Genomic DNA, 24,817 nt, shown 5'->3' with positions numbered 1-24,817 from the left:
CTTGAGTTGTAGAGTTTGATTCCGCACGTCAGCACCAATCAAGAAGGCTACAAAGACCTGTGCAGCACATGCCGAGTAGGAGATGGCCCCGTGTCCTGGTTTCAGCTGGCATGGAGTTAACTTTCTTCTTCGTAGCTAGTGAAGTGCTGTGTTTTGGCTATGATGTGAGAACAATGTTGGTAGCCGCACTGATGTTTTCGGTTGTTGCTGCCTAGCGTTTCTGCTAAGTCAAGGCCTTTTTGGTTTCTTGGGCCTTGCCAGCCAGAGTGCTGGAGGGGCACAAGAGACTGGGAAGGGACACAGCCAGGTCAGCTGACCTGAACCAGCCACAGAGGTATTCCATCCCGTGGGACGTCATGCTTGGTATAGAAACTTGGAGGGTTAGCTGGTGGGGGGATTCTTGCTCAGGGACTGGCTGGGCATCGGTCAGCGGGTGGTGAGCAGTTGTACTGGGCATCATTTCCTTTTTTTCCTTCTCCCTTCCTTTTGATTTTACCCTTTTCCCCCACCTTTCCATCCTAATTGTTATTGTTGTTCTTCTTCTTCTTCTTGGTATTGTTACTGTTGTTCTTCACTCTTTCTTCTGTTTAAATTATTACATTGTTCTTATCTCAACCCTCCACTTTTACATTGCTTTCTGATTCTCCTCCCCACCCCTCCGGGTGGGGGGGAGTGCGCAAGTGGCTGCGTGGCGTTTGGTTGCCGGTAGTGTTTGGTTGCCGGCCGGGGTTAAACCGCGACACAGGATGGAAATGAAGTCTGTGGCATATGTGGGGCTCGAAGGCAAGCTCCTTCCCCAAATCCTCAGTGCAACCCTTGGGTCTTTCCAGACGCGTCTGTCCTGGGTCACGAGAGTCCAGTTTCAAGGTCACTTGTGGCTCATCCACAAGCGCAGCGGGATCCCACCAGGAGCTGGCCAAAGACGTTCTGTGTTTCCAGCTCCTTTCCCCAAGCCCTCCAGCCCGTGATGACCTGTGTTCCCTTCCTCCAGTGCAGCCTCCCCCTCCTCCCTGAGCAGGCCCACTTTCAGCCCTTTGCAGGGACTCTTTCCCTTTGTGCCCGCCTTGTCTGCCTGCAGCCTGCCTCGCTTGGCAGGTGCCGGGCGTGGAAGTCCTTGCCTCGCACAGGAGACTGACTTGAGCTGAAGCCTGGTTTGCTGTGAGCACCGAAACATTTTATTTCAAGCACGTGGTCAGCCTCATCAGGTGTGTGCGTCCCGAGGCACGGGCGCAGGGCAGAGCAGCCCTTTGACGCTGAGGTGGCCTTTGCATCGGCAGGCATTGCCCCAAAGGAAACGGTGGTGGCACACTGCAGCCTGCCCTGCGTGCCGTTTGTCCTGCTGCTCACACCGTTTTTCCCCTTAGGTACTGCAGGAGCTCCTGCAGCCGGCTAAAGAAGTCCAGCAGCTTCTGGACTGGAAATGGGCAGGAGCCGCCCGACTGCGCTGCTGTGGGCCTTGGCCTCGGAACGGGGCTTGACGTGGTGACAAAATGACTCCAAGCGCGTGCTGTTGGAGTAGCCCTCACTGCTGGGCGCAGGCCCATCTGTAGCAGGATCCAGTTGTAGAAGTGCTGAGTGGAGGTGTAGACTCCGGGCTGCCTGGCTCGGGCACAGCCTCTCCCCCAGCTGGTGACACCAACAAGCCAGAAGTAGTCTGCACTGCTGTCTTGGCACACGAGAGGCCCACCGCTGTCCCCCTGCAGGGGAGGAGAGAGGACAAAGGGGTTGTTGGGTGGCCACCGTCAGCACGGGGGTTGGCTCCTTCTCTCTGACGGCACCTGCCGGAGCTGTGTTCCCTGCAGAGCGAGGCTGTGTCGAGCGAGCCTTGCCTGGGAAGGGGTGGTGGGCTTGTAAGGTGGGGCTGGCTCTCCTCACTGCACGGTGATGGTGGGTGTGTGGAAGAGAGCTGTGGCAGGCTTGGGATGGGGAGCCGTGGGCTGCCAGGAACACTAGGAGGGCTTTCTGGGCAGAGTGCCATGCCTCTGGGACAAGAGGGGCACTGGGCAGGGGCCTGCCGATGGGGAAGGGGGTATAAGCCCCCCCGGCGGTGGGGACCTGAAGTGGGAGGGGCACTGGCCAGGCCAAGCACATGCCGGGCCATGTTGGCGTAGTTGCGTGTGGCGGGGCTGCCTGTGCTACGGGGCTTGGCTCGTAGCACGCTCCTACCTGGCAGGTGTCAATGCTGCCCTGCGGATAGCCAGCACAGATGTTGTGCGTGTGGATGGCCCCTCTGTACCACCGGCTGCTGTTACAGACGTTGACATCAATGAGGCGGACCTGGGCCTCCTGCAGCACATCCGTTGATCGTCCAGCTGTGAGCACAGGAAGGAATTAGCAAGCAGCAGCTCACTGGCACTTCTCCTCCCCTGCCTGGCGGAATCCCTTGCCTCGCCCGCGCTTGGCTTTGCATCCTGAGAGGCGTTATAGCGGCATTTGCCTTCCGCCTTGCTCTGGGGAAAGGGCTCAGGCCCATCTCTCAAGAGGCATACGTCCCCGCAGGCTGACTCGGGCTCTGGCCTCTGCTGTCAGGAAGCCCAAGCAATGGCCCCGAGCGTGCCAAGCTTGCGCTCGGCACACGAGTACTTCCGCGGTACTCACATCTTGCAGTCGTGGCACCCCAGCCGCTGATGTAGCAGTTTTTCAGCTGCGAGACTCTCAGCGAGGCATCGGGCACGCAGGCAAGCTGAACGTAGGCGTTGCACTGCACAGGCTGGTCCAGCTCCAGCAAGGCAATGTCGTTCCTCTGCGTGATGTTACTGTAGCCTTGGTGAAGGAGCAGCCGCTTGATGTTGCGCACCTGGGCCTCAGGGCCCAGCTGAGTCAGCCGGGTGGCACCGATCACCACGCGCCACATGGTGATGTAGCTGGAAGGCAAATGGGGAGAGGACTCAGAGGGAGCACAGCCACGTGCTGCAGCAGCCCAGCCGTTGCCCTGCCTTCCGCTTGACGAGGGAGAGAGGAGAGCAGCGCTCGGGAGGGTGTGACTGGCCTCGCGTGCCTTAGGCTCAAGGAGCACCCAGGCCCTGGGTGTCCTGCGAGGAAACGGGGCGGGAGTAGCCCGTGCTGCTGCGCACGGGGCAAGCGCTAGTGTTGTGGGGCTATGCGCGTTCCCGGTGGCGCCTTACCTGGCCTCGATGAAGCAGTGGGCTGCTGTCAGGACCCACTGTGCGCTGATGAGGGAGCCTCCGCAGGTATGACCCGTGCCCGCTTGCCAGGGATTCTGGATGCTGACGATCCAGGGCCAGGCCCCTGCCTGGGCATCTGTGCCACCCACGACGCGCGACATGCCATACTGAAAAGCCATGGGCCGGAGCCCGCAGGTCCCTCTGTAAAGAGAAACTCCTTAGTGTCCTGCTGGATGGCTGGCACCCCTACGGCTCACGGTCAGCCGTCTTCCCTCCCCACAAGGCGCTGCCTGGCCAGCAGGGCTGGGGAAGCCTGTGGGGCACGTGTGTGTCCACACCCTGCCTCTTTCTGCTTTAGCCCCGTAGGTGAGTACTGCCAACAGCCTGCGTGCTGGCAAGGAAATGAGCCTCCCACACTGGCTGCCCTCCAGCCAAGCCCACAAGGGCTTGCCCAAGCTCCCTCCCAGAGCCTCGGGCCACTTACCCACAGCTGTCCCATGTGCCGTACGCAGGACAGCACATGGCCAGCAGGATGAGGAGGAGGCGCAGCAAATCCATCCCTGCCAGTGACACGTGGCAGCTGCAAGGAGGAGGGCTTGTCACCGCCAGTGCAGCCGCCAACATACTGCCCCCCGAACTCGCGGTGCCCAGGATGCCCTTGGCCCCGGGGGTGATGTCACAGAGTGGCTGGTTGCCACGGGGCTGGGCGTGGTGGCCTCTGCGGGGAGGGGGGCAACAGGAGGGGTTCCAAGCAGGACGGGAGGCAGGAGCTAGGATCGCACAGCCCCCACAGAGCCCCGTGGAATGCTCCCTTTGCGCGATGAGGGTGGGCAGGCCCCGTGGCAGGCAGCAGCGCCTGGCTCCCGGCTCTGCCTGCTAACAGCTCACAGGAAAAACCAAGCGTGGCGGCGCTACCTCTTTGCGAAGGTCACTGCCGCCCTGCTCTCGGCAGCCCTTTGCCACCTGCTCCTGCCCAATAAAGAGACACACAACAGAGAACGCAACCACTAGAGGCAGCACGCGCCTGCTTGGCTCTTGAAGAGACACTCTTGATGGTCATGGCAGGCAAGCAGTGACGGGCAAGCCAAATAAGCCAAGCCTAGCCCAGCAGTGCCAACCTTCCTGCACGCAGCACAGGGAAAGGCACATGCAGCACAGTCCTCACTGGCTATGTCAGCCACAGCAACGCCCTCTGGCAGGCTTCGTGTCCCTGCTCTCTCTGGGTTGGATTGTGGTTCTGGACCAACACTGAAGAGGGCAGCTGTGGCACCTGCTACGCACGGCCGAGGACATACAATCAGAACGCCAAAAAGGCGCCTTCGAAGTCCAATGCTGTAAAACAGACATTAGAATCCCCTGTCGCTGTTAAGAAAGTGGGAGGATTAGGCAGCACCGGGTGTTGGTCAATCGCTATTTCATTAACAGCCCTTAGATGTTGTACTACATGCTGCTCCTGGGCATGTGGCTTTGCAACAACCCCTGTTTTAGGCAATTATGACTTCTAGGCTCCAGTCCGAGCCAGGATTCCAACTTCGTAGGATACTGGTTTTGTCTTAGCGGCTTCGCTCCCGGTTTCAATTCCACACTTGCTGGTGCTGCTGGGCTGAGCAACCCCCTGGCCCAAGGCAGCTGCTGCCGTGTGGACACAAGCTCTGCCACCTAGGAGGGTCCCAGTGTGCAGGGCTTTTTGGATGGCAGCAAGGCGGTCACAGGCCATGACGCTCAGAAGTAAAGACTCTGCACGGAGATAGTTCAAGCTGAAAATCATTCGGTAAATATGCAGACCTTGCAACTGGTGCTTCAGCACTTGTGTTTAACAGACTGACTAACAAGGACACTACGGTCTGCACGTGTCGATACCGATCGACTAGCTACGTTGTAAGCAAGAACTATGTTGTCTGCAAGATGTACGAGCCGGGAAGAGAACCAGTACAACCTGGCTCTGCGCTTGCTGGTGTGGACTCCTCAGCACTGCGCGCCAAAGGGAAAAGTACATCCTGAGGAAGGGTGCGAGCCTTCCTCCCAGAGAGCCCAGCCCAGGACCAGCAGGTGTCAATGCACCCGCGCCAGAGTGAGGAGGCTTATGATACTGAGTTCCTGGACCGAATGGTAATAACCCCGCCTTTTCTTGGGAATTTTAATGAATATGTATGCTTCTGTGTAATAGGGATCTGCTTACTTAAGCCCTGGGTGTGCAAGTGAGGAGGAGCGATCCCCCTTGCAGCCGGAGCCCCGATAAACATACCTGCTTGATAACCCTCCTTGAGTTGTAGAGTTTGATTCCTCACGTCAGCACCAATCAAGAAGGCTACAAAGACCTGTGCAGCACATGCCGAGTAGGAGATGGCCCCGTGTCCTGGTTTCAGCTGGCATGGAGTTAACTTTCTTCTTCGTAGCTAGTGAAGTGCTGTGTTTTGGCTATGATGTGAGAACAATGTTGGTAGCCGCACTGATGTTTTCGGTTGTTGCTGCCTAGCGTTTCTGCTAAGTCAAGGCCTTTTTGGTTTCTTGGGCCTTGCCAGCCAGAGTGCTGGAGGGGCACAAGAGACTGGGAAGGGACACAGGCAGGTCAGCTGACCTGAACCAGCCACAGAGGTATTCCATTCCGTGGGACGTCATGCTTGGTATAGAAACTTGGAGGGTTAGCTGGTGGGGGGATTCTTGCTCAGGGACTGGCTGGGCATCGGTCAGCGGGTGGTGAGCAGTTGTACTGGGCATCATTTCCTTTTTTTCCTTCTCCCTTCCTTTTGATTTTACCCTTTTCCCCCACCTTTCCATCCTAATTGTTATTGTTGTTCTTCTTCTTCTTCTTGGTATTGTTACTGTTGTTCTTCACTCTTTCTTCTGTTTAAATTATTACATTGTTCTTATCTCAACCCTCCACTTTTACATTGCTTTCTGATTCTCCTCCCCACCCCTCCGGGTGGGGGGGAGTGCGCAAGTGGCTGCGTGGCGTTTGGTTGCCGGTAGTGTTTGGTTGCCGGCTGGGGTTAAACCGCGACACAGGATGGAAATGAAGTCTGTGGCATATGTGGGGCTCGAAGGCAAGCTCCTTCCCCAAATCCTCAGTGCAACCCTTGGGTCTTTCCAGACGCGTCTGTCCTGGGTCACGAGAGTCCAGTTTCAAGGTCACTTGTGGCTCATCCACAAGCGCAGCGGGATCCCACCAGGAGCTGGCCAAAGACGTTCTGTGTTTCCAGCTCCTTTCCCCAAGCCCTCCAGCCCGTGATGACCTGTGTTCCCTTCCTCCCCCAGTGCAGCCTCCCCCTCCTCCCTGAGCAGGCCCACTTTCAGCCCTTTGCAGGGACTCTTTCCCTTTGTGCCCGCCTTGTCTGCCTGCAGCCTGCCTCGCTTGGCAGGTGCCGGGCGTGGAAGTCCTTGCCTCGCACAGGAGACTGACTTGAGCTGAAGCCTGGTTTGCTGTGAGCACCGAAACATTTTATTTCAAGCACGTGGTCAGCCTCATCAGGTGTGTGCGTCCCGAGGCACGGGCGCAGGCCAGAGCAGCCCTTTGACGCTGAGGTGGCCTTTGCATCGGCAGGCATTGCCCCAAAGGAAACGGTGGTGGCACACTGCAGCCTGCCCTGCGTGCCGTTTGTCCTGCTGCTCACACCGTTTTTCCCCTTAGGTACTGCAGGAGCTCCTGCAGCCGGCTAAAGAAGTCCAGCAGCTTCTGGACTGGAAATGGGCAGGAGCCGCCCGACTGCGCTGCTGTGGGCCTTGGCCTCGGAACGGGGCTTGACGTGGTGACAAAATGACTCCAAGCGCGTGCTGTTGGAGTAGCCCTCACTGCTGGGCGCAGGCCCATCTGTAGCAGGATCCAGTCGTAGAAGTGCTGAGTGGAGGTATAGACTCCGGGCTGCCTGGCTCGGGCACAGCCTCTCCCCCAGCTGGTGACACCAACAAGCCAGAAGTAGTCTGCGCTGCTGTCTTGGCACACGAGAGGCCCACCGCTGTCCCCCTGCAGAGGAGGAGAGAGGACAAAGGGGTGGTTGGGTGGCCACCGTCAGCACGGGGGTTGGCTCCTTCTCTCTGACGGCACCTGCCGGAGCTGTGTTCCCTGCAGAGCGAGGCTGTGTCGAGCGAGCCTTGCCTGGGAAGGGGTGGTGGGCTTGTAAGGTGGGGCTGGCTCTCCTCACTGCACGGTGATGGTGGGTGTGTGGAAGAGAGCTGTGGCAGGCTTGGGATGGGGAGCCGTGGGCTGCCAGGAACACTAGGAGGGCTTTCTGGGCAGAGTGCCATGCCTCTGGGACAAGAGGGCCACTGGGCAGGGGCCTGCCGATGGGGAAGGGGGTATAAGCCCCCCCGGCGGTTGGGGACCTGAAGTGGGAGGGGCACTGGCCAGGCCAAGCACATGCCGGGCCATGTTGGCGTAGTTGCGTGTGGCGGGGCTGCCTGTGCTACGGGGCTTGGCTCGTAGCACGCTCCTACCTGGCAGGTGTCAATGCCGCCCTGCGGATAGCCAGCACAGACGTTGTGCGTGTGGATGGCCCCTCTGTACCACCGGCTGCTGTTACAGACGTTGACATCAATGAGGCGGACCTGGGCCTCCTGCAGCACATCCGTTGATCGTCCAGCTGCGAGCACAGGAAGGAATTAGCAAGCAGCAGCTCACTGGCACTTCTCCTCCCCTGCCTGGCGGAATCCCTTGCCTCGCCCGCGCTTGGCTTTGCATCCTGAGAGGCGTTATAGCGGCATTTGCCTTCCGCCTTGCTCTGGGGAAAGGGCTCAGGCCCATCTCTCAAGAGGCATACGTCCCCGCAGGCTGACTCGGGCTCTGGCCTCTGCTGTCAGGAAGCCCAAGCAATGGCCCCGAGCGTGCCAAGCTTGCGCTCGGCACACGAGTACTTCCGCGGTACTCACATCTTGCAGTCGTGGCACCCCAGCCGCTGATGTAGCAGTTTTTCAGCTGCGAGACTCTCAGCGAGGCATCGGGCACGCAGGCAAGCTGAACGTAGGCGTTGCACTGCACAGGCTGGTCCAGCTCCAGCAAGGCAATGTCGTTCCTCTGCGTGATGTTACTGTAGCCTTGGTGAAGGAGCAGCCGCTTGATGTTGCGCACCTGGGCCTCAGGGCCCAGCTGAGTCAGCCGCGTGGCACCGATCACCACGCGCCACATGGTGATGTAGCTGGAAGGCAAATGGGGAGAGGACTCAGAGGGAGCACAGCCACGTGCTGCAGCAGCCCAGCCGTTGCCCTGCCTTCCGCTTGACGAGGGAGAGAGGAGAGCAGCGCTCGGGAGGGTGTGACTGGCCTCGCGTGCCTTAGGCTCAAGGAGCACCCAGGCCCTGGGTGTCCTGCGAGGAAACGGGGCGGGAGTAGCCCGTGCTGCTGCGCACGGGGCAAGCGCTAGTGTTGTGGGGCTATGCGTGTTCCCGGTGGCGCCTTACCTGGCCTCGATGAAGCAGTGGGCTGCTGTCAGGACCCACTGTGCGCTGATGAGGGAGCCTCCGCAGGTATGACCCGTGCCCGCTTGCCAGGGATTCTGGATGCTGACGATCCAGGGCCAGGCCCCTGCCTGGGCATCTGTGCCACCCACGACGCGCGACATGCCGTACTGAAAAGCCATGGGCCGGAGCCCGCAGGTCCCTCTGTAAAGAGAAACTCCTTAGTGTCCTGCTGGATGGCTGGCACCCCTACGGCTCACGGTCAGCCATCTTCCCTCCCCACAAGGCGCTGCCTGGCCAGCAGGGCTGGGGAAGCCTGTGGGGCACGTGTGTGTCCACACCCTGCCTCTTTCTGCTTTAGCCCCGTAGGTGAGTACTGCCAACAGCCTGCGTGCTGGCAAGGAAATGAGCCTCCCACACTGGCTGCCCTCCAGCCAAGCCCACAAGGGCTTGCCCAAGCTCCCTCCCAGAGCCTCGGGCCACTTACCCACAGCTGTCCCATGTGCCGTACGCAGGACAGCACATGGCCAGCAGGATGAGGAGGAGGCGCAGCAAATCCATCCCTGCCAGTGACACGTGGCAGCTGCAAGGAGGAGGGCTTGTCACCGCCAGTGCAGCCGCCAACATACTGCCCCCCGAACTCACGTTGCCCAGGATGCCCTTGGCCCCGGGGGTGATGTCACAGAGTGGCTGGTTGCCACGGGGCTGGGCGTGGTGGCCTCTGCGGGGAGGGGGGGCAACAGGAGGGGTTCCAAGCAGGACGGGAGGCAGGAGCTGGGATCGCACAGCCCCCACAGAGCCCCGCGGAATGCTCCCTTTGCGCGATGAGGGTGGGCAGGCCCCGTGGCAGGCAGCAGCGCCTGGCTCCCGGCTCTGCCTGCTAACAGCTCACCGGAAAAACCAAGCGTGGCGGCGCTACCTCTTTGCGAAGGTCACTGCCGCCCTGCTCTCAGCAGCCCTTTGCCACCTGCTCCTGCCCAATAAAGAGACACACAACAGAGAACGCAACCACTAGAGGCAGCACGCGCGTGCTTGGCTCTTGAAGAGACACTCTCTTGATGGTCGTGGCAGGCAAGCAGTGACGGGCAAGCCAAATAAGCCAAGCCTAGCCCAGCAGTGCCAACCTTCCTGCACGCAGCACAGGGAAAGGCACACGCAGCACAGTCCTCACTGGCTATGTCAGCCACAGCAACGCCCTCTGGCAGGCTTCGTGTCCCTGCTCTCTCTGGGTTGGATTGTGGTTCTGGAGCAACACTGAAGAGGGCAGCTGTGGCACCTGCTACGCACGGCCGAGGACATACAATCAGAACGCCAAAAAGGCGCCTTCGAAGTCCAATGCTGTAAAACAGACATTAGAATCCCCTGTCGCTGTTAAGAAAGTGGGAGGATTAGGCAGCACCGGGTGTTGGTCAATCGCTATTTGATTAACAGCCCTTAGATGTTGTACTACATGCTGCTCCTGGGCATGTGGCTTTGCAACAACCCCTGTTTTAGGCAATTATGACTTCTAGGCTCCAGTCCGAGCCAGGATTCCAACTTCATAGGATACTGGTTTTGTCTTAGCGGCTTCGCTCCCGGTTTCAATTCCACACTTGCTGGTGCTGCTGGGCTGAGCAACCCCCTGGCCCAAGGCAGCTGCTGCCGTGTGGACACAAGCTCTGCCACCTAGGAGGGTCCCAGTGTGCAGGGCTTTTTGGATGGCAGCAAGGCGGTCACAGGCCATGACGCTCAGAAGTAAAGACTCTGCACGGAGATAGTTCAAGCTGAAAATCATTCGGTAAATATGCAGACCTTGCAACTGGTGCTTCAGCACTTGTGTTTAACAGACTGACTAACAAGGACACTACGGTCTGCACGTGTCGATACCGATCGACTAGCTACGTTGTAAGCAAGAACTATGTTGTCTGCAAGATGTACGAGCCGGGAAGAGAACCAGTACAACCTGGCTCTGCGCTTGCTGGTGTGGACTCCTCAGCACTGCGCGCCAAAGGGAAAAGTACATCCTGAGGAAGGGTGCGAGCCTTCCTCCCAGAGAGCCCAGCCCAGGACCAGCAGGTGTCAATGCACCCGCGCCAGAGTGAGGAGGCTTATGATACTGAGTTCCTGGACCGAATGGTAATAACCCCGCCTTTTCTTGGGAATTTTAATGAATATGTATGCTTCTGTGTAATAGGGATCTGCTTACTTAAGCCCTGGGTGTGCAAGTGAGGAGGAGCGATCCCCCTTGCAGCCGGAGCCCCGATAAACATACCTGCTTGATAACCCTCCTTGAGTTGTAGAGTTTGATTCCGCACGTCAGCACCAATCAAGAAGGCTACAAAGACCTGTGCAGCACATGCCGAGTAGGAGATGGCCCCGTGTCCTGGTTTCAGCTGGCATGGAGTTAACTTTCTTCTTCGTAGCTAGTGAAGTGCTGTGTTTTGGCTATGATGTGAGAACAATGTTGGTAGCCGCACTGATGTTTTCGGTTGTTGCTGCCTAGCGTTTCTGCTAAGTCAAGGCCTTTTTGGTTTCTTGGGCCTTGCCAGCCAGAGTGCTGGAGGGGCACAAGAGACTGGGAAGGGACACAGGCAGGTCAGCTGACCTGAACCAGCCACAGAGGTATTCCATCCCGTGGGACGTCATGCTTGGTATAGAAACTTGGAGGGTTAGCTGGTGGGGGGATTCTTGCTCAGGGACTGGCTGGGCATCGGTCAGCGGGTGGTGAGCAGTTGTACTGGGCATCATTTCCTTTTTTTCCTTCTCCCTTCCTTTTGATTTTACCCTTTTCCCCCACCTTTCCATCCTAATTGTTATTGTTGTTCTTCTTCTTCTTCTTGGTATTGTTACTGTTGTTCTTCACTCTTTCTTCTGTTTAAATTATTACATTGTTCTTATCTCAACCCTCCACTTTTACATTGCTTTCTGATTCTCCTCCCCACCCCTCCGGGTGGGGGGGAGTGCGCAAGTGGCTGCGTGGCGTTTGGTTGCCGGTAGTGTTTGGTTGCCGGCCGGGGTTAAACCGCGACACAGGATGGAAATGAAGTCTGTGGCATATGTGGGGCTCGAAGGCAAGCTCCTTCCCCAAATCCTCAGTGCAACCCTTGGGTCTTTCCAGACGCGTCTGTCCTGGGTCACGAGAGTCCAGTTTCAAGGTCACTTGTGGCTCATCCACAAGCGCAGCGGGATCCCACCAGGAGCTGGCCAAAGACGTTCTGTGTTTCCAGCTCCTTTCCCCAAGCCCTCCAGCCCGTGATGACCTGTGTTCCCTTCCTCCAGTGCAGCCTCCCCCTCCTCCCTGAGCAGGCCCACTTTCAGCCCTTTGCAGGGACTCTTTCCCTTTGTGCCCGCCTTGTCTGCCTGCAGCCTGCCTCGCTTGGCAGGTGCCGGGCGTGGAAGTCCTTGCCTCGCACAGGAGACTGACTTGAGCTGAAGCCTGGTTTGCTGTGAGCACCGAAACATTTTATTTCAAGCACGTGGTCAGCCTCATCAGGTGTGTGCGTCCCGAGGCACGGGCGCAGGGCAGAGCAGCCCTTTGACGCTGAGGTGGCCTTTGCATCGGCAGGCATTGCCCCAAAGGAAACGGTGGTGGCACACTGCAGCCTGCCCTGCGTGCCGTTTGTCCTGCTGCTCACACCGTTTTTCCCCTTAGGTACTGCAGGAGCTCCTGCAGCCGGCTAAAGAAGTCCAGCAGCTTCTGGACTGGAAATGGGCAGGAGCCGCCCGACTGCGCTGCTGTGGGCCTTGGCCTCGGAACGGGGCTTGACGTGGTGACAAAATGACTCCAAGCGCGTGCTGTTGGAGTAGCCCTCACTGCTGGGCGCAGGCCCATCTGTAGCAGGATCCAGTCGTAGAAGTGCTGAGTGGAGGTGTAGACTCCGGGCTGCCTGGCTCGGGCACAGCCTCTCCCCCAGCTGGTGACACCAACAAGCCAGAAGTAGTCTGCACTGCTGTCTTGGCACACGAGAGGCCCACCGCTGTCCCCCTGCAGAGGAGGAGAGAGGACAAAGGGGTTGTTGGGTGGCCACCGTCAGCACGGGGGTTGGCTCCTTCTCTCTGACGGCACCTGCCGGAGCTGTGTTCCCTGCAGAGCGAGGCTGTGTCGAGCGAGCCTTGCCTGGGAAGGGGTGGTGGGCTTGTAAGGTGGGGCTGGCTCTCCTCACTGCACGGTGATGGTGGGTGTGTGGAAGAGAGCTGTGGCAGGCTTGGGATGGGGAGCCGTGGGCTGCCAGGAACACTAGGAGGGCTTTCTGGGCAGAGTGCCATGCCTCTGGGACAAGAGGGGCACTGGGCAGGGGCCTGCCGATGGGGAAGGGGGTATAAGCCCCCCCGGCGGTGGGGACCTGAAGTGGGAGGGGCACTGGCCAGGCCAAGCACATGCCGGGCCATGTTGGCATAGTTGCATGTGGCGGGGCTGCCTGTGCTACGGGGCTTGGCTCGTAGCACGCTCCTACCTGGCAGGTGTCAATGCTGCCCTGCGGATAGCCAGCACAGATGTTGTGCGTGTGGATGGCCCCTCTGTACCACCGGCTGCTGTTACAGACGTTGACATCAATGAGGCGGACCTGGGCCTCCTGCAGCACATCCGTTGATCGTCCAGCTGTGAGCACAGGAAGGAATTAGCAAGCAGCAGCTCACTGGCACTTCTCCTCCCCTGCCTGGCGGAATCCCTTGCCTCGCCCGTGCTTGGCTTTGCATCCTGAGAGGCGTTATAGCGGCATTTGCCTTCCGCCTTGCTCTGGGGAAAGGGCTCAGGCCCATCTCTCAAGAGGCATACGTCCCCGCAGGCTGACTCGGGCTCTGGCCTCTGCTGTCAGGAAGCCCAAGCAATGGCCCCGAGCGTGCCAAGCTTGCGCTCGGCACACGAGTACTTCCGCGGTACTCACATCTTGCAGTCGTGGCACCCCAGCCGCTGATGTAGCAGTTTTTCAGCTGCGAGACTCTCAGCGAGGCATCGGGCACGCAGGCAAGCTGAACGTAGGCGTTGCACTGCACAGGCTGGTCCAGCTCCAGCAAGGCAATGTCGTTCCTCTGCGTGATGTTACTGTAGCCTTGGTGAAGGAGCAGCCGCTTGATGTTGCGCACCTGGGCCTCAGGGCCCAGCTGAGTCAGCCGCGTGGCACCGATCACCACGCGCCACATGGTGATGTAGCTGGAAGGCAAATGGGGAGAGGACTCAGAGGGAGCACAGCCACGTGCTGCAGCAGCCCAGCCGTTGCCCTGCCTTCCGCTTGACGAGGGAGAGAGGAGAGCAGCGCTCGGGAGGGTGTGACTGGCCTCGCGTGCCTTAGGCTCAAGGAGCACCCAGGCCCTGGGTGTCCTGCGAGGAAACGGGGCGGGAGTAGCCCGTGCTGCTGCGCACGGGGCAAGCGCTAGTGTTGTGGGGCTATGCGCGTTCCCGGTGGCGCCTTACCTGGCCTCGATGAAGCAGTGGGCTGCTGTCAGGACCCACTGTGCGCTGATGAGGGAGCCTCCGCAGGTATGACCCGTGCCCGCTTGCCAGGGATTCTGGATGCTGACGATCCAGGGCCAGGCCCCTGCCTGGGCATCTGTGCCACCCACGACGCGCGACATGCCATACTGAAAAGCCATGGGCCGGAGCCCGCAGGTCCCTCTGTAAAGAGAAACTCCTTAGTGTCCTGCTGGATGGCTGGCACCCCTACGGCTCACGGTCAGCCGTCTTCCCTCCCCACAAGGCGCTGCCTGGCCAGCAGGGCTGGGGAAGCCTGTGGGGCACGTGTGTGTCCACACCCTGCCTCTTTCTGCTTTAGCCCCGTAGGTGAGTACTGCCAACAGCCTGCGTGCTGGCAAGGAAATGAGCCTCCCACACTGGCTGCCCTCCAGCCAAGCCCACAAGGGCTTGCCCAAGCTCCCTCCCAGAGCCTCGGGCCACTTACCCACAGCTGTCCCATGTGCCGTACGCAGGACAGCACATGGCCAGCAGGATGAGGAGGAGGCGCAGCAAATCCATCCCTGCCAGTGACACGTGGCAGCTGCAAGGAGGAGGGCTTGTCACCGCCAGTGCAGCCGCCAACATACTGCCCCCCGAACTCGCGGTGCCCAGGATGCCCTTGGCCCCGGGGGTGATGTCACAGAGTGGCTGGTTGCCACGGGGCTGGGCGTGGTGGCCTCTGCGGGGAGGGGGGCAACAGGAGGGGTTCCAAGCAGGACGGGAGGCAGGAGCTAGGATCGCACAGCCCCCACAGAGCCCCGTGGAATGCTCCCTTTGCGCGATGAGGGTGGGCAGGCCCCGTGGCAGGCAGCAGCGCCTGGCTCCCGGCTCTGCCTGCTAACAGCTCACAGGAAAAACCAAGCGTGGCGGCGCTACCTCTTTGCGAAGGTCACTGCCGCCCTGCTCTCGGCAGCCCTTTGCCACCTGCTCCTGCCCAATAAAGAGACACACAACAGAGAACGCAACCACTAGAGGCAGCACGCGCCTGCTTGGCTCTTGAAGAGACACTCTTGATGGTCATGGCAGGCAAGCAGTGACGGGCAAGCCAAATAAGCCAAGCCTAGCCCAGCAGTGCCAACCTTCCTGCACGCAGCACAGGGAAAGGCACATGCAGCACAGTCCTCACTGGCTATGTCAGCCACAGCAACGCCCTCTGGCAGGCTTCGTGTCCCTGCTCTCTCTGGGTTGGATTGTGGTTCTGGACCAACACTGAAGAGGGCAGCTGTGGCACCTGCTACGCACGGCCGAGGACATACAATCAGAACGCCAAAAAGGCGCCTTCGAAGTCCAATGCTGTAAAACAGACATTAGAATCCCCTGTCGCTGTTAAGAAAGTGGGAGGATTAGGCAGCACCGGGTGTTGGTCAATCGCTATTTCATTAACAGCCCTTAGATGTTGTACTACATGCTGCTCCTGGGCATGTGGCTTTGCAACAACCCCTGTTTTAGGCAATTATGACTTCTAGGCTCCAGTCCGAGCCAGGATTCCAACTTCATAGGATACTGGTTTTGTCTTAGCGGCTTCGCTCCCGGTTTCAATTCCACACTTGCTGGTGCTGCTGGGCTGAGCAACCCCCTGGCCCAAGGCAGCTGCTGCCGTGTGGACACAAGCTCTGCCACCTAGGAGGGTCCCAGTGTGCAGGGCTTTTCGGATGGCAGCAAGGCGGTCACAGGCCATGACGCTCAGAAGTAAAGACTCTGCACGGAGATAGTTCAAGCTGAAAATCATTCGGTAAATATGCAGACCTTGCAACTGGTGCTTCAGCACTTGTGTTTAACAGACTGACTAACAAGGACACTACGGTCTGCACGTGTCGATACCGATCGACTAGCTACGTTGTAAGCAAGAACTATGTTGTCTGCAAGATGTACGAGCCGGGAAGAGAACCAGTACAACCTGGCTCTGCGCTTGCTGGTGTGGACTCCTCAGCACTGCGCGCCAAAGGGAAAAGTACATCCTGAGGAAGGGTGCGAGCCTTCCTCCCAGAGAGCCCAGCCCAGGACCAGCAGGTGTCAATGCACCCGCGCCAGAGTGAGGAGGCTTATGATACTGAGTTCCTGGACCGAATGGTAATAACCCCGCCTTTTCTTGGGAATTTTAATGAATATGTATGCTTCTGTGTAATAGGGATCTGCTTACTTAAGCCCTGGGTGTGCAAGTGAGGAGGAGCGATCCCCCTTGCAGCCGGAGCCCCGATAAACATACCTGCTTGATAACCCTCCTTGAGTTGTAGAGTTTGATTCCGCACGTCAGCACCAATCAAGAAGGCTACAAAGACCTGTGCAGCACATGCCGAGTAGGAGATGGCCCCGTGTCCTGGTTTCAGCTGGCATGGAGTTAACTTTCTTCTTCGTAGCTAGTGAAGTGCTGTGTTTTGGCTATGATGTGAGAACAATGTTGGTAGCCGCACTGATGTTTTCGGTTGTTGCTGCCTAGCGTTTCTGCTAAGTCAAGGCCTTTTTGGTTTCTTGGGCCTTGCCAGCCAGAGTGCTGGAGGGGCACAAGAGACTGGGAAGGGACACAGGCAGGTCAGCTGACCTGAACCAGCCACAGAGGTATTCCATCCCGTGGGACGTCATGCTTGGTATAGAAACTTGGAGGGTTAGCTGGTGGGGGGATTCTTGCTCAGGGACTGGCTGGGCATCGGTCAGCGGGTGGTGAGCAGTTGTACTGGGCATCATTTCCTTTTTTTCCTTCTCCCTTCCTTTTGATTTTACCCTTTTCCCCCACCTTTCCATCCTAATTGTTATTGTTGTTCTTCTTCTTCTTCTTGGTATTGTTACTGTTGTTCTTCACTCTTTCTTCTGTTTAAATTATTACATTGTTCTTATCTCAACCCTCCACTTTTACATTGCTTTCTGATTCTCCTCCCCACCCCTCCGGGTGGGGGGGAGTGCGCAAGTGGCTGCGTGGCGTTTGGTTGCCGGTAGTGTTTGGTTGCCGGCTGGGGTTAAACCGCGACACAGGATGGAAATGAAGTCTGTGGCATATGTGGGGCTCGAAGGCAAGCTCCTTCCCCAAATCCTCAGTGCAACCCTTGGGTCTTTCCAGACGCGTCTGTCCTGGGTCACGAGAGTCCAGTTTCAAGGTCACTTGTGGCTCATCCACAAGCGCAGCGGGATCCCACCAGGAGCTGGCCAAAGACGTTCTGTGTTTCCAGCTCCTTTCCCCAAGCCCTCCAGCCCGTGATGACCTGTGTTCCCTTCCTCCCCCAGTGCAGCCTCCCCCTCCTCCCTGAGCAGGCCCACTTTCAGCCCTTTGCAGGGACTCTTTCCCTTTGTGCCCGCCTTGTCTGCCTGCAGCCTGCCTCGCTTGGCAGGTGCCGGGCGTGGACGTCCTTGCCTCGCACAGGAGACTGACTTGAGCTGAAGCCTGGTTTGCTGTGAGCACCGAAACATTTTATTTCAAGCACGTGGTCAGCCTCATCAGGTGTGTGCGTCCCGAGGCACGGGCGCAGGCCAGAGCAGCCCTTTGACGCTGAGGTGGCCTTTGCATCGGCAGGCATTGCCCCAAAGGAAACGGTGGTGGCACACTGCAGCCTGCCCTGCGTGCCGTTTGTCCTGCTGCTCACACCGTTTTTCCCCTTAGGTACTGCAGGAGCTCCTGCAGCCGGCTAAAGAAGTCCAGCAGCTTCTGGACTGGAAATGGGCAGGAGCCGCCCGACTGCGCTGCTGTGGGCCTTGGCCTCGGAACGGGGCTTGACGTGGTGACAAAATGACTCCAAGCGCGTGCTGTTGGAGTAGCCCTCACTGCTGGGCGCAGGCCCATCTGTAGCAGGATCCAGTCGTAGAAGTGCTGAGTGGAGGTATAGACTCCGGGCTGCCTGGCTCGGGCACAGCCTCTCCCCCAGCTGGTGACACCAACAAGCCAGAAGTAGTCTGCGCTGCTGTCTTGGCACACGAGAGGCCCACCGCTGTCCCCCTGCAGAGGAGGAGAGAGGACAAAGGGGTGGTTGGGTGGCCACCGTCAGCACGCGGGTTGGCTCCTTCTCTCTGACGGCACCTGCCGGAGCTGTGTTCCCTGCAGAGCGAGGCTGTGTCGAGCGAGCCTTGCCTGGGAAGGGGTGGTGGGCTTGTAAGGTGGGGCTGGCTCTCCTCACTGCACGGTGATGGTGGGTGTGTGGAAGAGAGCTGTGGCAGGCTTGGGATGGGGAGCCGTGGGCTGCCAGGAACACTAGGAGGGCTTTCTGGGCAGAGTGCCATGCCTCTGGGACAAGAGGGCCACTGGGCAGGGGCCTGCCGATGGGGAAGGGGGTATAAGCCCCCCCGGCGGTTGGGGACCTGAAGTGGGAGGGGCACTGGCCAGGCCAAGCACATGCCGGGCCATGTTGGCGTAGTTGCGTGTGGCGGGGCTGCCTGTGCTACGGGGCTTGGCTCGTAGCACGCTCCTACCTGGCAGGTGTCAATGCCGCCCTGCGGATAGCCAGCACAGACGTTGTGCGTGTGGATGGCCCCTCTGTACCACCGGCTGCTGTTACAGACGTTGACATCAATGAGGCGGACCTGGGCCTCCTGCAGCACATCCGTTGATCGTCCAGCTGCGAGCACAGGAAGGAATTAGCAAGCAGCAGCTCACTGGCACTTCTCCTCCCCTGCCTGGCGGAATCCCTTGCCTCGCCCGCGCTTGGCTTTGCATCCTGAGAGGCGTTATAGCGGCATTTGCCTTCCGCCTTGCTCTGGGGAAAGGGCTCAGGCCCATCTCTCAAGAGGCATACGTCCCCGCAGGCTGACTCGGGCTCTGGCCTCTGCTGTCAGGAAGCCCAAGCAATGGCCCCGAGCGTGCCAAGCTTGCGCTCGGCACACGAGTACTTCCGCGGTACTCACATCTTGCAGTCGTGGCACCCCAGCCGCTGATGTAGCAGTTTTTCAGCTGCGAGACTCTCAGCGAGGCATCGGGCACGCAGGCAAGCTGAACGTAGGCGTTGCACTGCACAGGCTGGTCCAGCTCCAGCAAGGCAATGTCATTCCTCTGCGTGATGTTACTGTAGCCTTGGTGAAGGAGCAGCCGCTTGATGTTGCGCACCTGGGCCTCAGGGCCCAGCTGAGTCAGCCGCGTGGCACCGATCACCACGCGCCACATGGTGATGTAGCTGGAAGGCAAATGGGGAGAGGACTCAGAGGGAGCACAGCCACGTGCTGCAGCAGCCCAGCCGTTGCCCTGCCTTCCGCTTGACGAGGGAGAGAGGAGAGCAGCGCTCGGGAGGGTGTGACTGGCCTCGCGTGCCTTAGGCTCAAGGAGCACCCAGGCCCTGGGTGTCCTGCGAGGAAACGGGGCGGGAGTAGCCCGTGCTGCTGCGCACGGGGCAAGCGCTAGTGTTGTGGGGCTATGCGTGTTCCCGGTGGCGCCTTACCTGGCCTCGATGAAGCAGTGGGCTGCTGTCAGGACCCACTGTGCGCTGATGAGGGAGCCTCCGCAGGTATGACCCGTGCCCGCTTGCCAGGGATTCTGGATGCTGACGATCCAGGGCCAGGCCCCTGCCTGGGCATCTGTGCCACCCACGACGCGCGACATGCCGTACTGAAAAGCCATGGGCCGGAGCCCGCAGGTCCCTCTGTAAAGAGAAACTCCTTAGTGTCCTGCTGGATGGCTGGCGCCCCTACGGCTCACGGTCAGCCGTCTTCCCTCCCCACAAGGCGCTGCCTGGCCAGCAGGGCTGGGGAAGCCTGTGGGGCACGTGTGTGTCCACACCCTGCCTCTTTCTGCTTTAGGCCCGTAGGTGAGTACTGCCAACAGCCTGCGTGCTGGCAAGGAAATGAGCCTCCCACACTGGCTGCCCTCCAGCCAAGCCCACAAGGGCTTGCCCAAGCTCCCTCCCAGAGCCTCGGGCCACTTACCCACAGCTGTCCCATGTGCCGTACGCAGGACAGCACATGGCCAGCAGGATGAGGAGGAGGCGCAGCAAATCCATCCCTGCCAGTGACACGTGGCAGCTGCAAGGAGGAGGGCTTGTCACCGCCAGTGCAGCCGCCAACATACTGCCCCCCGAACTCGCGGTGCCCAGGATGCCCTTGGCCCCGGGGGTGATGTCACAGAGTGGCTGGTTGCCACGGGGCTGGGCGTGGTGGCCTCTGCGGGGAGGGGGGGCAACAGGAGGGGTTCCAAGCAGGACGGGAGGCAGGAGCTGGGATCGCACAGCCCCCACAGAGCCCCGCGGAATGCTCCCTTTGCGCGATGAGGGTGGGCAGGCCCCGTGGCAGGCAGCAGCGCCTGGCTCCCGGCTCTGCCTGCTAACAGCTCACAGGAAAAACCAAGCGTGGCGGCGCTACCTCTTTGCGAAGGTCACTGCCGCCCTGCTCTCGGCAGCCCTTTGCCACCTGCTCCTGCCCAATAAAGAGACACACAACAGAGAACGCAACCACTAGAGGCAGCACGCGCATGCTTGGCTCTTGAAGAGACACTCTCTTGATGGTCGTGGCAGGCAAGCAGTGACGGGCGAGCCAAATAAGCCAAGCCTAGCCCAGCAGTGCCAACCTTCCTGCACGCAGCACAGGGAAAGGCACACGCAGCACAGTCCTCACTGGCTATGTCAGCCACAGCAACGCCCTCTGGCAGGCTTCGTGTCCCTGCTCTCTCTGGGTTGGATTGTGGTTCTGGACCAACACTGAAGGAGGCAGCTGTGGCACCTGCTATGCACGGCCGAGGACATACAATCAGAACGCCAAAAAGGCGCCTTCGAAGTCCAATGCTGTAAAACAGACATTAGAATCCCCTGTCGCTGTTAAGAAAGTGGGAGGATTAGGCAGCACCGGGTGTCGGTCAATCGCTATTTGATTAACAGCCCTTAGATGTTGTACTACATGCTGCTCCTGGGCATGTGGCTTTGCAACAACCCCTGTTTTAGGCAATTATGACTTCTAGGCTCCAGTCCGAGCCAGGATTCCAACTTCATAGGATACTGGTTTTGTCTTAGCGGCTTCGCTCCCGGTTTCAATTCCACACTTCCCGGTGCTGCTGGGCTGAGCAACCCCCTGGCCCAAGGCAGCTGCTGCCGTGTGGACACAAGTGCTGCCACCTAGGAGGGTCCCAGTGTGCAGGGCTTTTCGGATGGCAGCAAGGCGGTCACAGACCATGACGCTCAGAAGTAAAGACTCTGCACGGAGATAGTTCAAGCTGAAAATCATTCGGTAAATATGCAGACCTTGCAACTGGTGCTTCAGCACTTGTGTTTAACGGACTGACTAACAAGGACACTACGGTCTGCACGTGTCGATACCGATCGACTAGCTACGTTGTAAGCAAGAACTATGTTGTCTGCAAGATGTACGAGCCGGGAAGAGAACCAGTACAACCTGGCTCTGCGCTTGCTGGTGTGGACTCCTCAGCACTGCGCGCCAAAGGGAAAAGTACATCCTGAGGAAGGGTGCGAGCCTTCCTCCCAGAGAGCCCAGCCCAGGACCAGCAGGTGTCAATGCACCCGCGCCAGAGTGAGGAGGCTTATGATACTGAGTTCCTGGACCGAATGGTAATAACCCCGCCTTTTCTTGGGAATTTTAATGAATATGTATGCTTCTGTGTAATAGGGATCTGCTTACTTAAGCCCTGGGTGTGCAAGTGAGGAGGAGCGATCCCCCTTGCAGCCGGAGCCCCGATAAACATACCTGCTTGATAACCCTCCTTGAGTTGTAGAGTTTGATTCCGCACGTCAGCACCAATCAAGAAGGCTACAAAGACCTGTGCAGCACATGCCGAGTAGGAGATGGCCCCGTGTCCTGGTTTCAGCTGGCATGGAGTTAACTTTCTTCTTCGTAGCTAGTGAAGTGCTGTGTTTTGGCTATGATGTGAGAACAATGTTGGTAGCCGCACTGATGTTTTCGGTTGTTGCTGCCTAGCGTTTCTGCTAAGTCAAGGCCTTTTTGGTTTCTTGGGCCTTGCCAGCCAGAGTGCTGGAGGGGCACAAGAGACTGGGAAGGGACACAGGCAGGTCAGCTGACCTGAACCAGCCACAGAGGTATTCCATCCCGTGGGACGTCATGCTTGGTATAGAAACTTGGAGGGTTAGCTGGTGGGGGGATTCTTGCTCAGGGACTGGCTGGGCATCGGTCAGCGGGTGGTGAGCAGTTGTACTGGGCATCATTTCCTTTTTTTCCTTCTCCCTTCCTTTTGATTTTACCCTTTTCCCCCACCTTTCCATCCTAATTGTTATTGTTGTTCTTCTTCTTCTTCTTGGTATTGTTACTGTTGTTCTTCACTCTTTCTTCTGTTTAAATTATTACATTGTTCTTATCTCAACCCTCCACTTTTACATTGCTTTCTGATTCTCCTCCCCACCCCTCCGGGTGGGGGGGAGTGCGCAAGTGGCTGCGTGGCGTTTGGTTGCCGGTAGTGTTTGGTTGCCGGCTGGGGTTAAACCGCGACACAGGATGGAAATGAAGTCTGTGGCATATGTGGGGCTCGAAGGCAAGCTCCTTCCCCAAATCCTCAGTGCAACCCTTGGGTCTTTCCAGACGCGTCTGTCCTGGGTCACGAGAGTCCAGTTTCAAGGTCACTTGTGGCTCATCCACAAGCGCAGCGGGATCCCACCAGGAGCTGGCCAAAGATGTTCTGTGTTTCCAGCTCCTTTCCCCAAGCCCTCCAGCCCGTGATGACCTGTGTTCCCTTCCTCCCCCAGTGCAGCCTCCCCCTCCTCCCTGAGCAGGCCCACTTTCAGCCCTTTGCAGGGACTCTTTCCCTTTGTGCCCGCCTTGTCTGCCTGCAGCCTGCCTCGCTTGGCAGGTGCCGGGCGTGGAAGTCCTTGCCTCGCACAGGAGACTGACTTGAGCTGAAGCCTGGTTTGCTGTGAGCACCGAAACATTTTATTTCAAGCACGTGGTCAGCCTCATCAGGTGTGTGCGTCCCGAGGCACGGGCGCAGGGCAGAGCAGCCCTTTGACGCTGAGGTGGCCTTTGCATCGGCAGGCATTGCCCCAAAGGAAACGGTGGTGGCACACTGCAGCCTGCCCTGCGTGCCGTTTGTCCTGCTGCTCACACCGTTTTTCCCCTTAGGTACTGCAGGAGCTCCTGCAGCCGGCTAAAGAAGTCCAGCAGCTTCTGGACTGGAAATGGGCAGGAGCCGCCCGACTGCGCTGCTGTGGGCCTTGGCCTCGGAACGGGGCTTGACGTGGTGACAAAATGACTCCAAGCGCGTGCTGTTGGAGTAGCCCTCACTGCTGGGCGCAGGCCCATCTGTAGCAGGATCCAGTCGTAGAAGTGCTGAGTGGAGGTGTAGACTCCAGGCTGCCTGGCTCGGGCACAGCCTCTCCCCCAGCTGGTGACACCAACAAGCCAGAAGTAGTCTGCACTGCTGTCTTGGCACACGAGAGGCCCACCGCTGTCCCCCTGCAGAGGAGGAGAGAGGACAAAGGGGTGGTTGGGTGGCCACCGTCAGCACGGGGGTTGGCTCCTTCTCTCTGACGGCACCTGCCGGAGCTGTGTTCCCTGCAGAGCGAGGCTGTGTCGAGCGAGCCTTGCCTGGGAAGGGGTGGTGGGCTTGTAAGGTGGGGCTGGCTCTCCTCACTGCACGGTGATGGTGGGTGTGTGGAAGAGAGCTGTGGCAGGCTTGGGATGGGGAGCCGTGGGCTGCCAGGAACACTAGGAGGGCTTTCTGGGCAGAGTGCCATGCCTCTGGGACAAGAGGGGCACTGGGCAGGGGCCTGCCGATGGGGAAGGGGGTATAAGCCCCCCCGGCGGTGGGGACCTGAAGTGGGAGGGGCACTGGCCAGGCCAAGCACATGCCGGGCCATGTTGGCGTAGTTGCGTGTGGCGGGGCTGCCTGTGCTACGGGGCTTGGCTCGTAGCATGCTCCTACCTGGCAGGTGTCAATGCCGCCCTGCGGATAGCCAGCACAGACGTTGTGCGTGTGGATGGCCCCTCTGTACCACCGGCTGCTGTTACAGACGTTGACATCAATGAGGCGGACCTGGGCCTCCTGCAGCACATCCGTTGATCGTCCAGCTGCGAGCACAGGAAGGAATTAGCAAGCAGCAGCTCACTGGCACTTCTCCTCCCCTGCCTGGCGGAATCCCTTGCCTCGCCCGCGCTTGCCTTTGCATCCTGAGAGGCGTTATAGCGGCATTTGCCTTCCGCCTTGCTCTGGGGAAAGGGCTCAGGCCCATCTCTCAAGAGGCATACGTCCCCGCAGGCTGACTCGGGCTCTGGCCTCTGCTGTCAGGAAGCCCAAGCAATGGCCCCGAGCGTGCCAAGCTTGCGCTCGGCACACGAGTACTTCCGCGGTACTCACATCTTGCAGTCGTGGCACCCCAGCCGCTGATGTAGCAGTTTTTCAGCTGCGAGACTCTCAGCGAGGCATCGGGCACGCAGGCAAGCTGAACGTAGGCGTTGCACTGCACAGGCTGGTCCAGCTCCAGCAAGGCAATGTCGTTCCTCTGCGTGATGTTACTGTAGCCTTGGTGAAGGAGCAGCCGCTTGATGTTGCGCACCTGGGCCTCAGGGCCCAGCTGAGTCAGCCGCGTGGCACCGATCACCACGCGCCACATGGTGATGTAGCTGGAAGGCAAATGGGGAGAGGACTCAGAGGGAGCACAGCCACGTGCTGCAGCAGCCCAGCCGTTGCCCTGCCTTCCGCTTGACGAGGGAGAGAGGAGAGCAGCGCTCGGGAGGGTGTGACTGGCCTCGCGTGCCTTAGGCTCAAGGAGCACCCAGGCCCTGGGTGTCCTGCGAGGAAACGGGGCGGGAGTAGCCCGTGCTGCTGCGCACGGGGCAAGCGCTAGTGTTGTGGGGCTATGCGCGTTCCCGGTGGCGCCTTACCTGGCCTCGATGAAGCAGTGGGCTGCTGTCAGGACCCACTGTGCGCTGATGAGGGAGCCTCCGCAGGTATGACCCGTGCCCGCTTGCCAGGGATTCTGGATGCTGACGATCCAGGGCCAGGCCCCTGCCTG

At 59.2% G+C, this 24,817-nt stretch overlaps 3 protein-coding genes across 3 annotated transcripts; all 3 read right to left on the bottom strand.

Moving 5' to 3' along the window:
• Positions 1-1,358: 1,358 nt before the first annotated feature.
• On the bottom strand, positions 1,359-15,621 carry LOC129735623 (acrosin-like; the record flags this gene model as incomplete). Its single annotated transcript, XM_055704859.1, has 11 exons — positions 15,564-15,621; positions 13,905-14,103; positions 13,378-13,643; positions 12,946-13,091; positions 12,360-12,476; positions 10,764-10,836; positions 9,158-9,233; positions 8,516-8,716; positions 7,980-8,254; positions 7,557-7,702; positions 1,359-1,697 (listed from the first exon to the last, which is right to left on the bottom strand). Coding segments are annotated over exons 1-11 (1,896 nt in total), but the record flags the coding sequence as incomplete, so codon positions are not given.
• An 83-nt stretch (positions 15,622-15,704) lies between these two features.
• LOC129735622 (acrosin-like) lies at positions 15,705-19,407 on the bottom strand (the record flags this gene model as incomplete). The annotated part of the gene is made up of 6 exons (XM_055704858.1): positions 15,705-15,802; positions 16,150-16,222; positions 17,695-17,865; positions 18,336-18,481; positions 18,768-19,033; positions 19,295-19,407. Coding segments are annotated over 6 exons (867 nt in total), but the record flags the coding sequence as incomplete, so codon positions are not given.
• Positions 19,408-20,171: 764 nt separating this feature from the next.
• On the bottom strand, positions 20,172-24,799 carry LOC129735621 (acrosin-like; the record flags this gene model as incomplete). Its single annotated transcript, XM_055704857.1, has 5 exons — positions 20,172-20,264; positions 23,088-23,258; positions 23,728-23,873; positions 24,160-24,425; positions 24,687-24,799. Coding segments are annotated over 5 exons (789 nt in total), but the record flags the coding sequence as incomplete, so codon positions are not given.
• Positions 24,800-24,817: the final 18 nt, after the last annotated feature.

The sequence above is a fragment of the Falco cherrug genome, chromosome 3, assembly GCF_023634085.1.
Source record: "Falco cherrug isolate bFalChe1 chromosome 3, bFalChe1.pri, whole genome shotgun sequence".
Lineage (NCBI taxonomy): Eukaryota > Metazoa > Chordata > Aves > Falconiformes > Falconidae > Falco > Falco cherrug.
The sequence above is the reverse complement of the archived record's forward strand: the minus strand, read 5'-3'. Positions and strand labels throughout refer to the sequence as shown.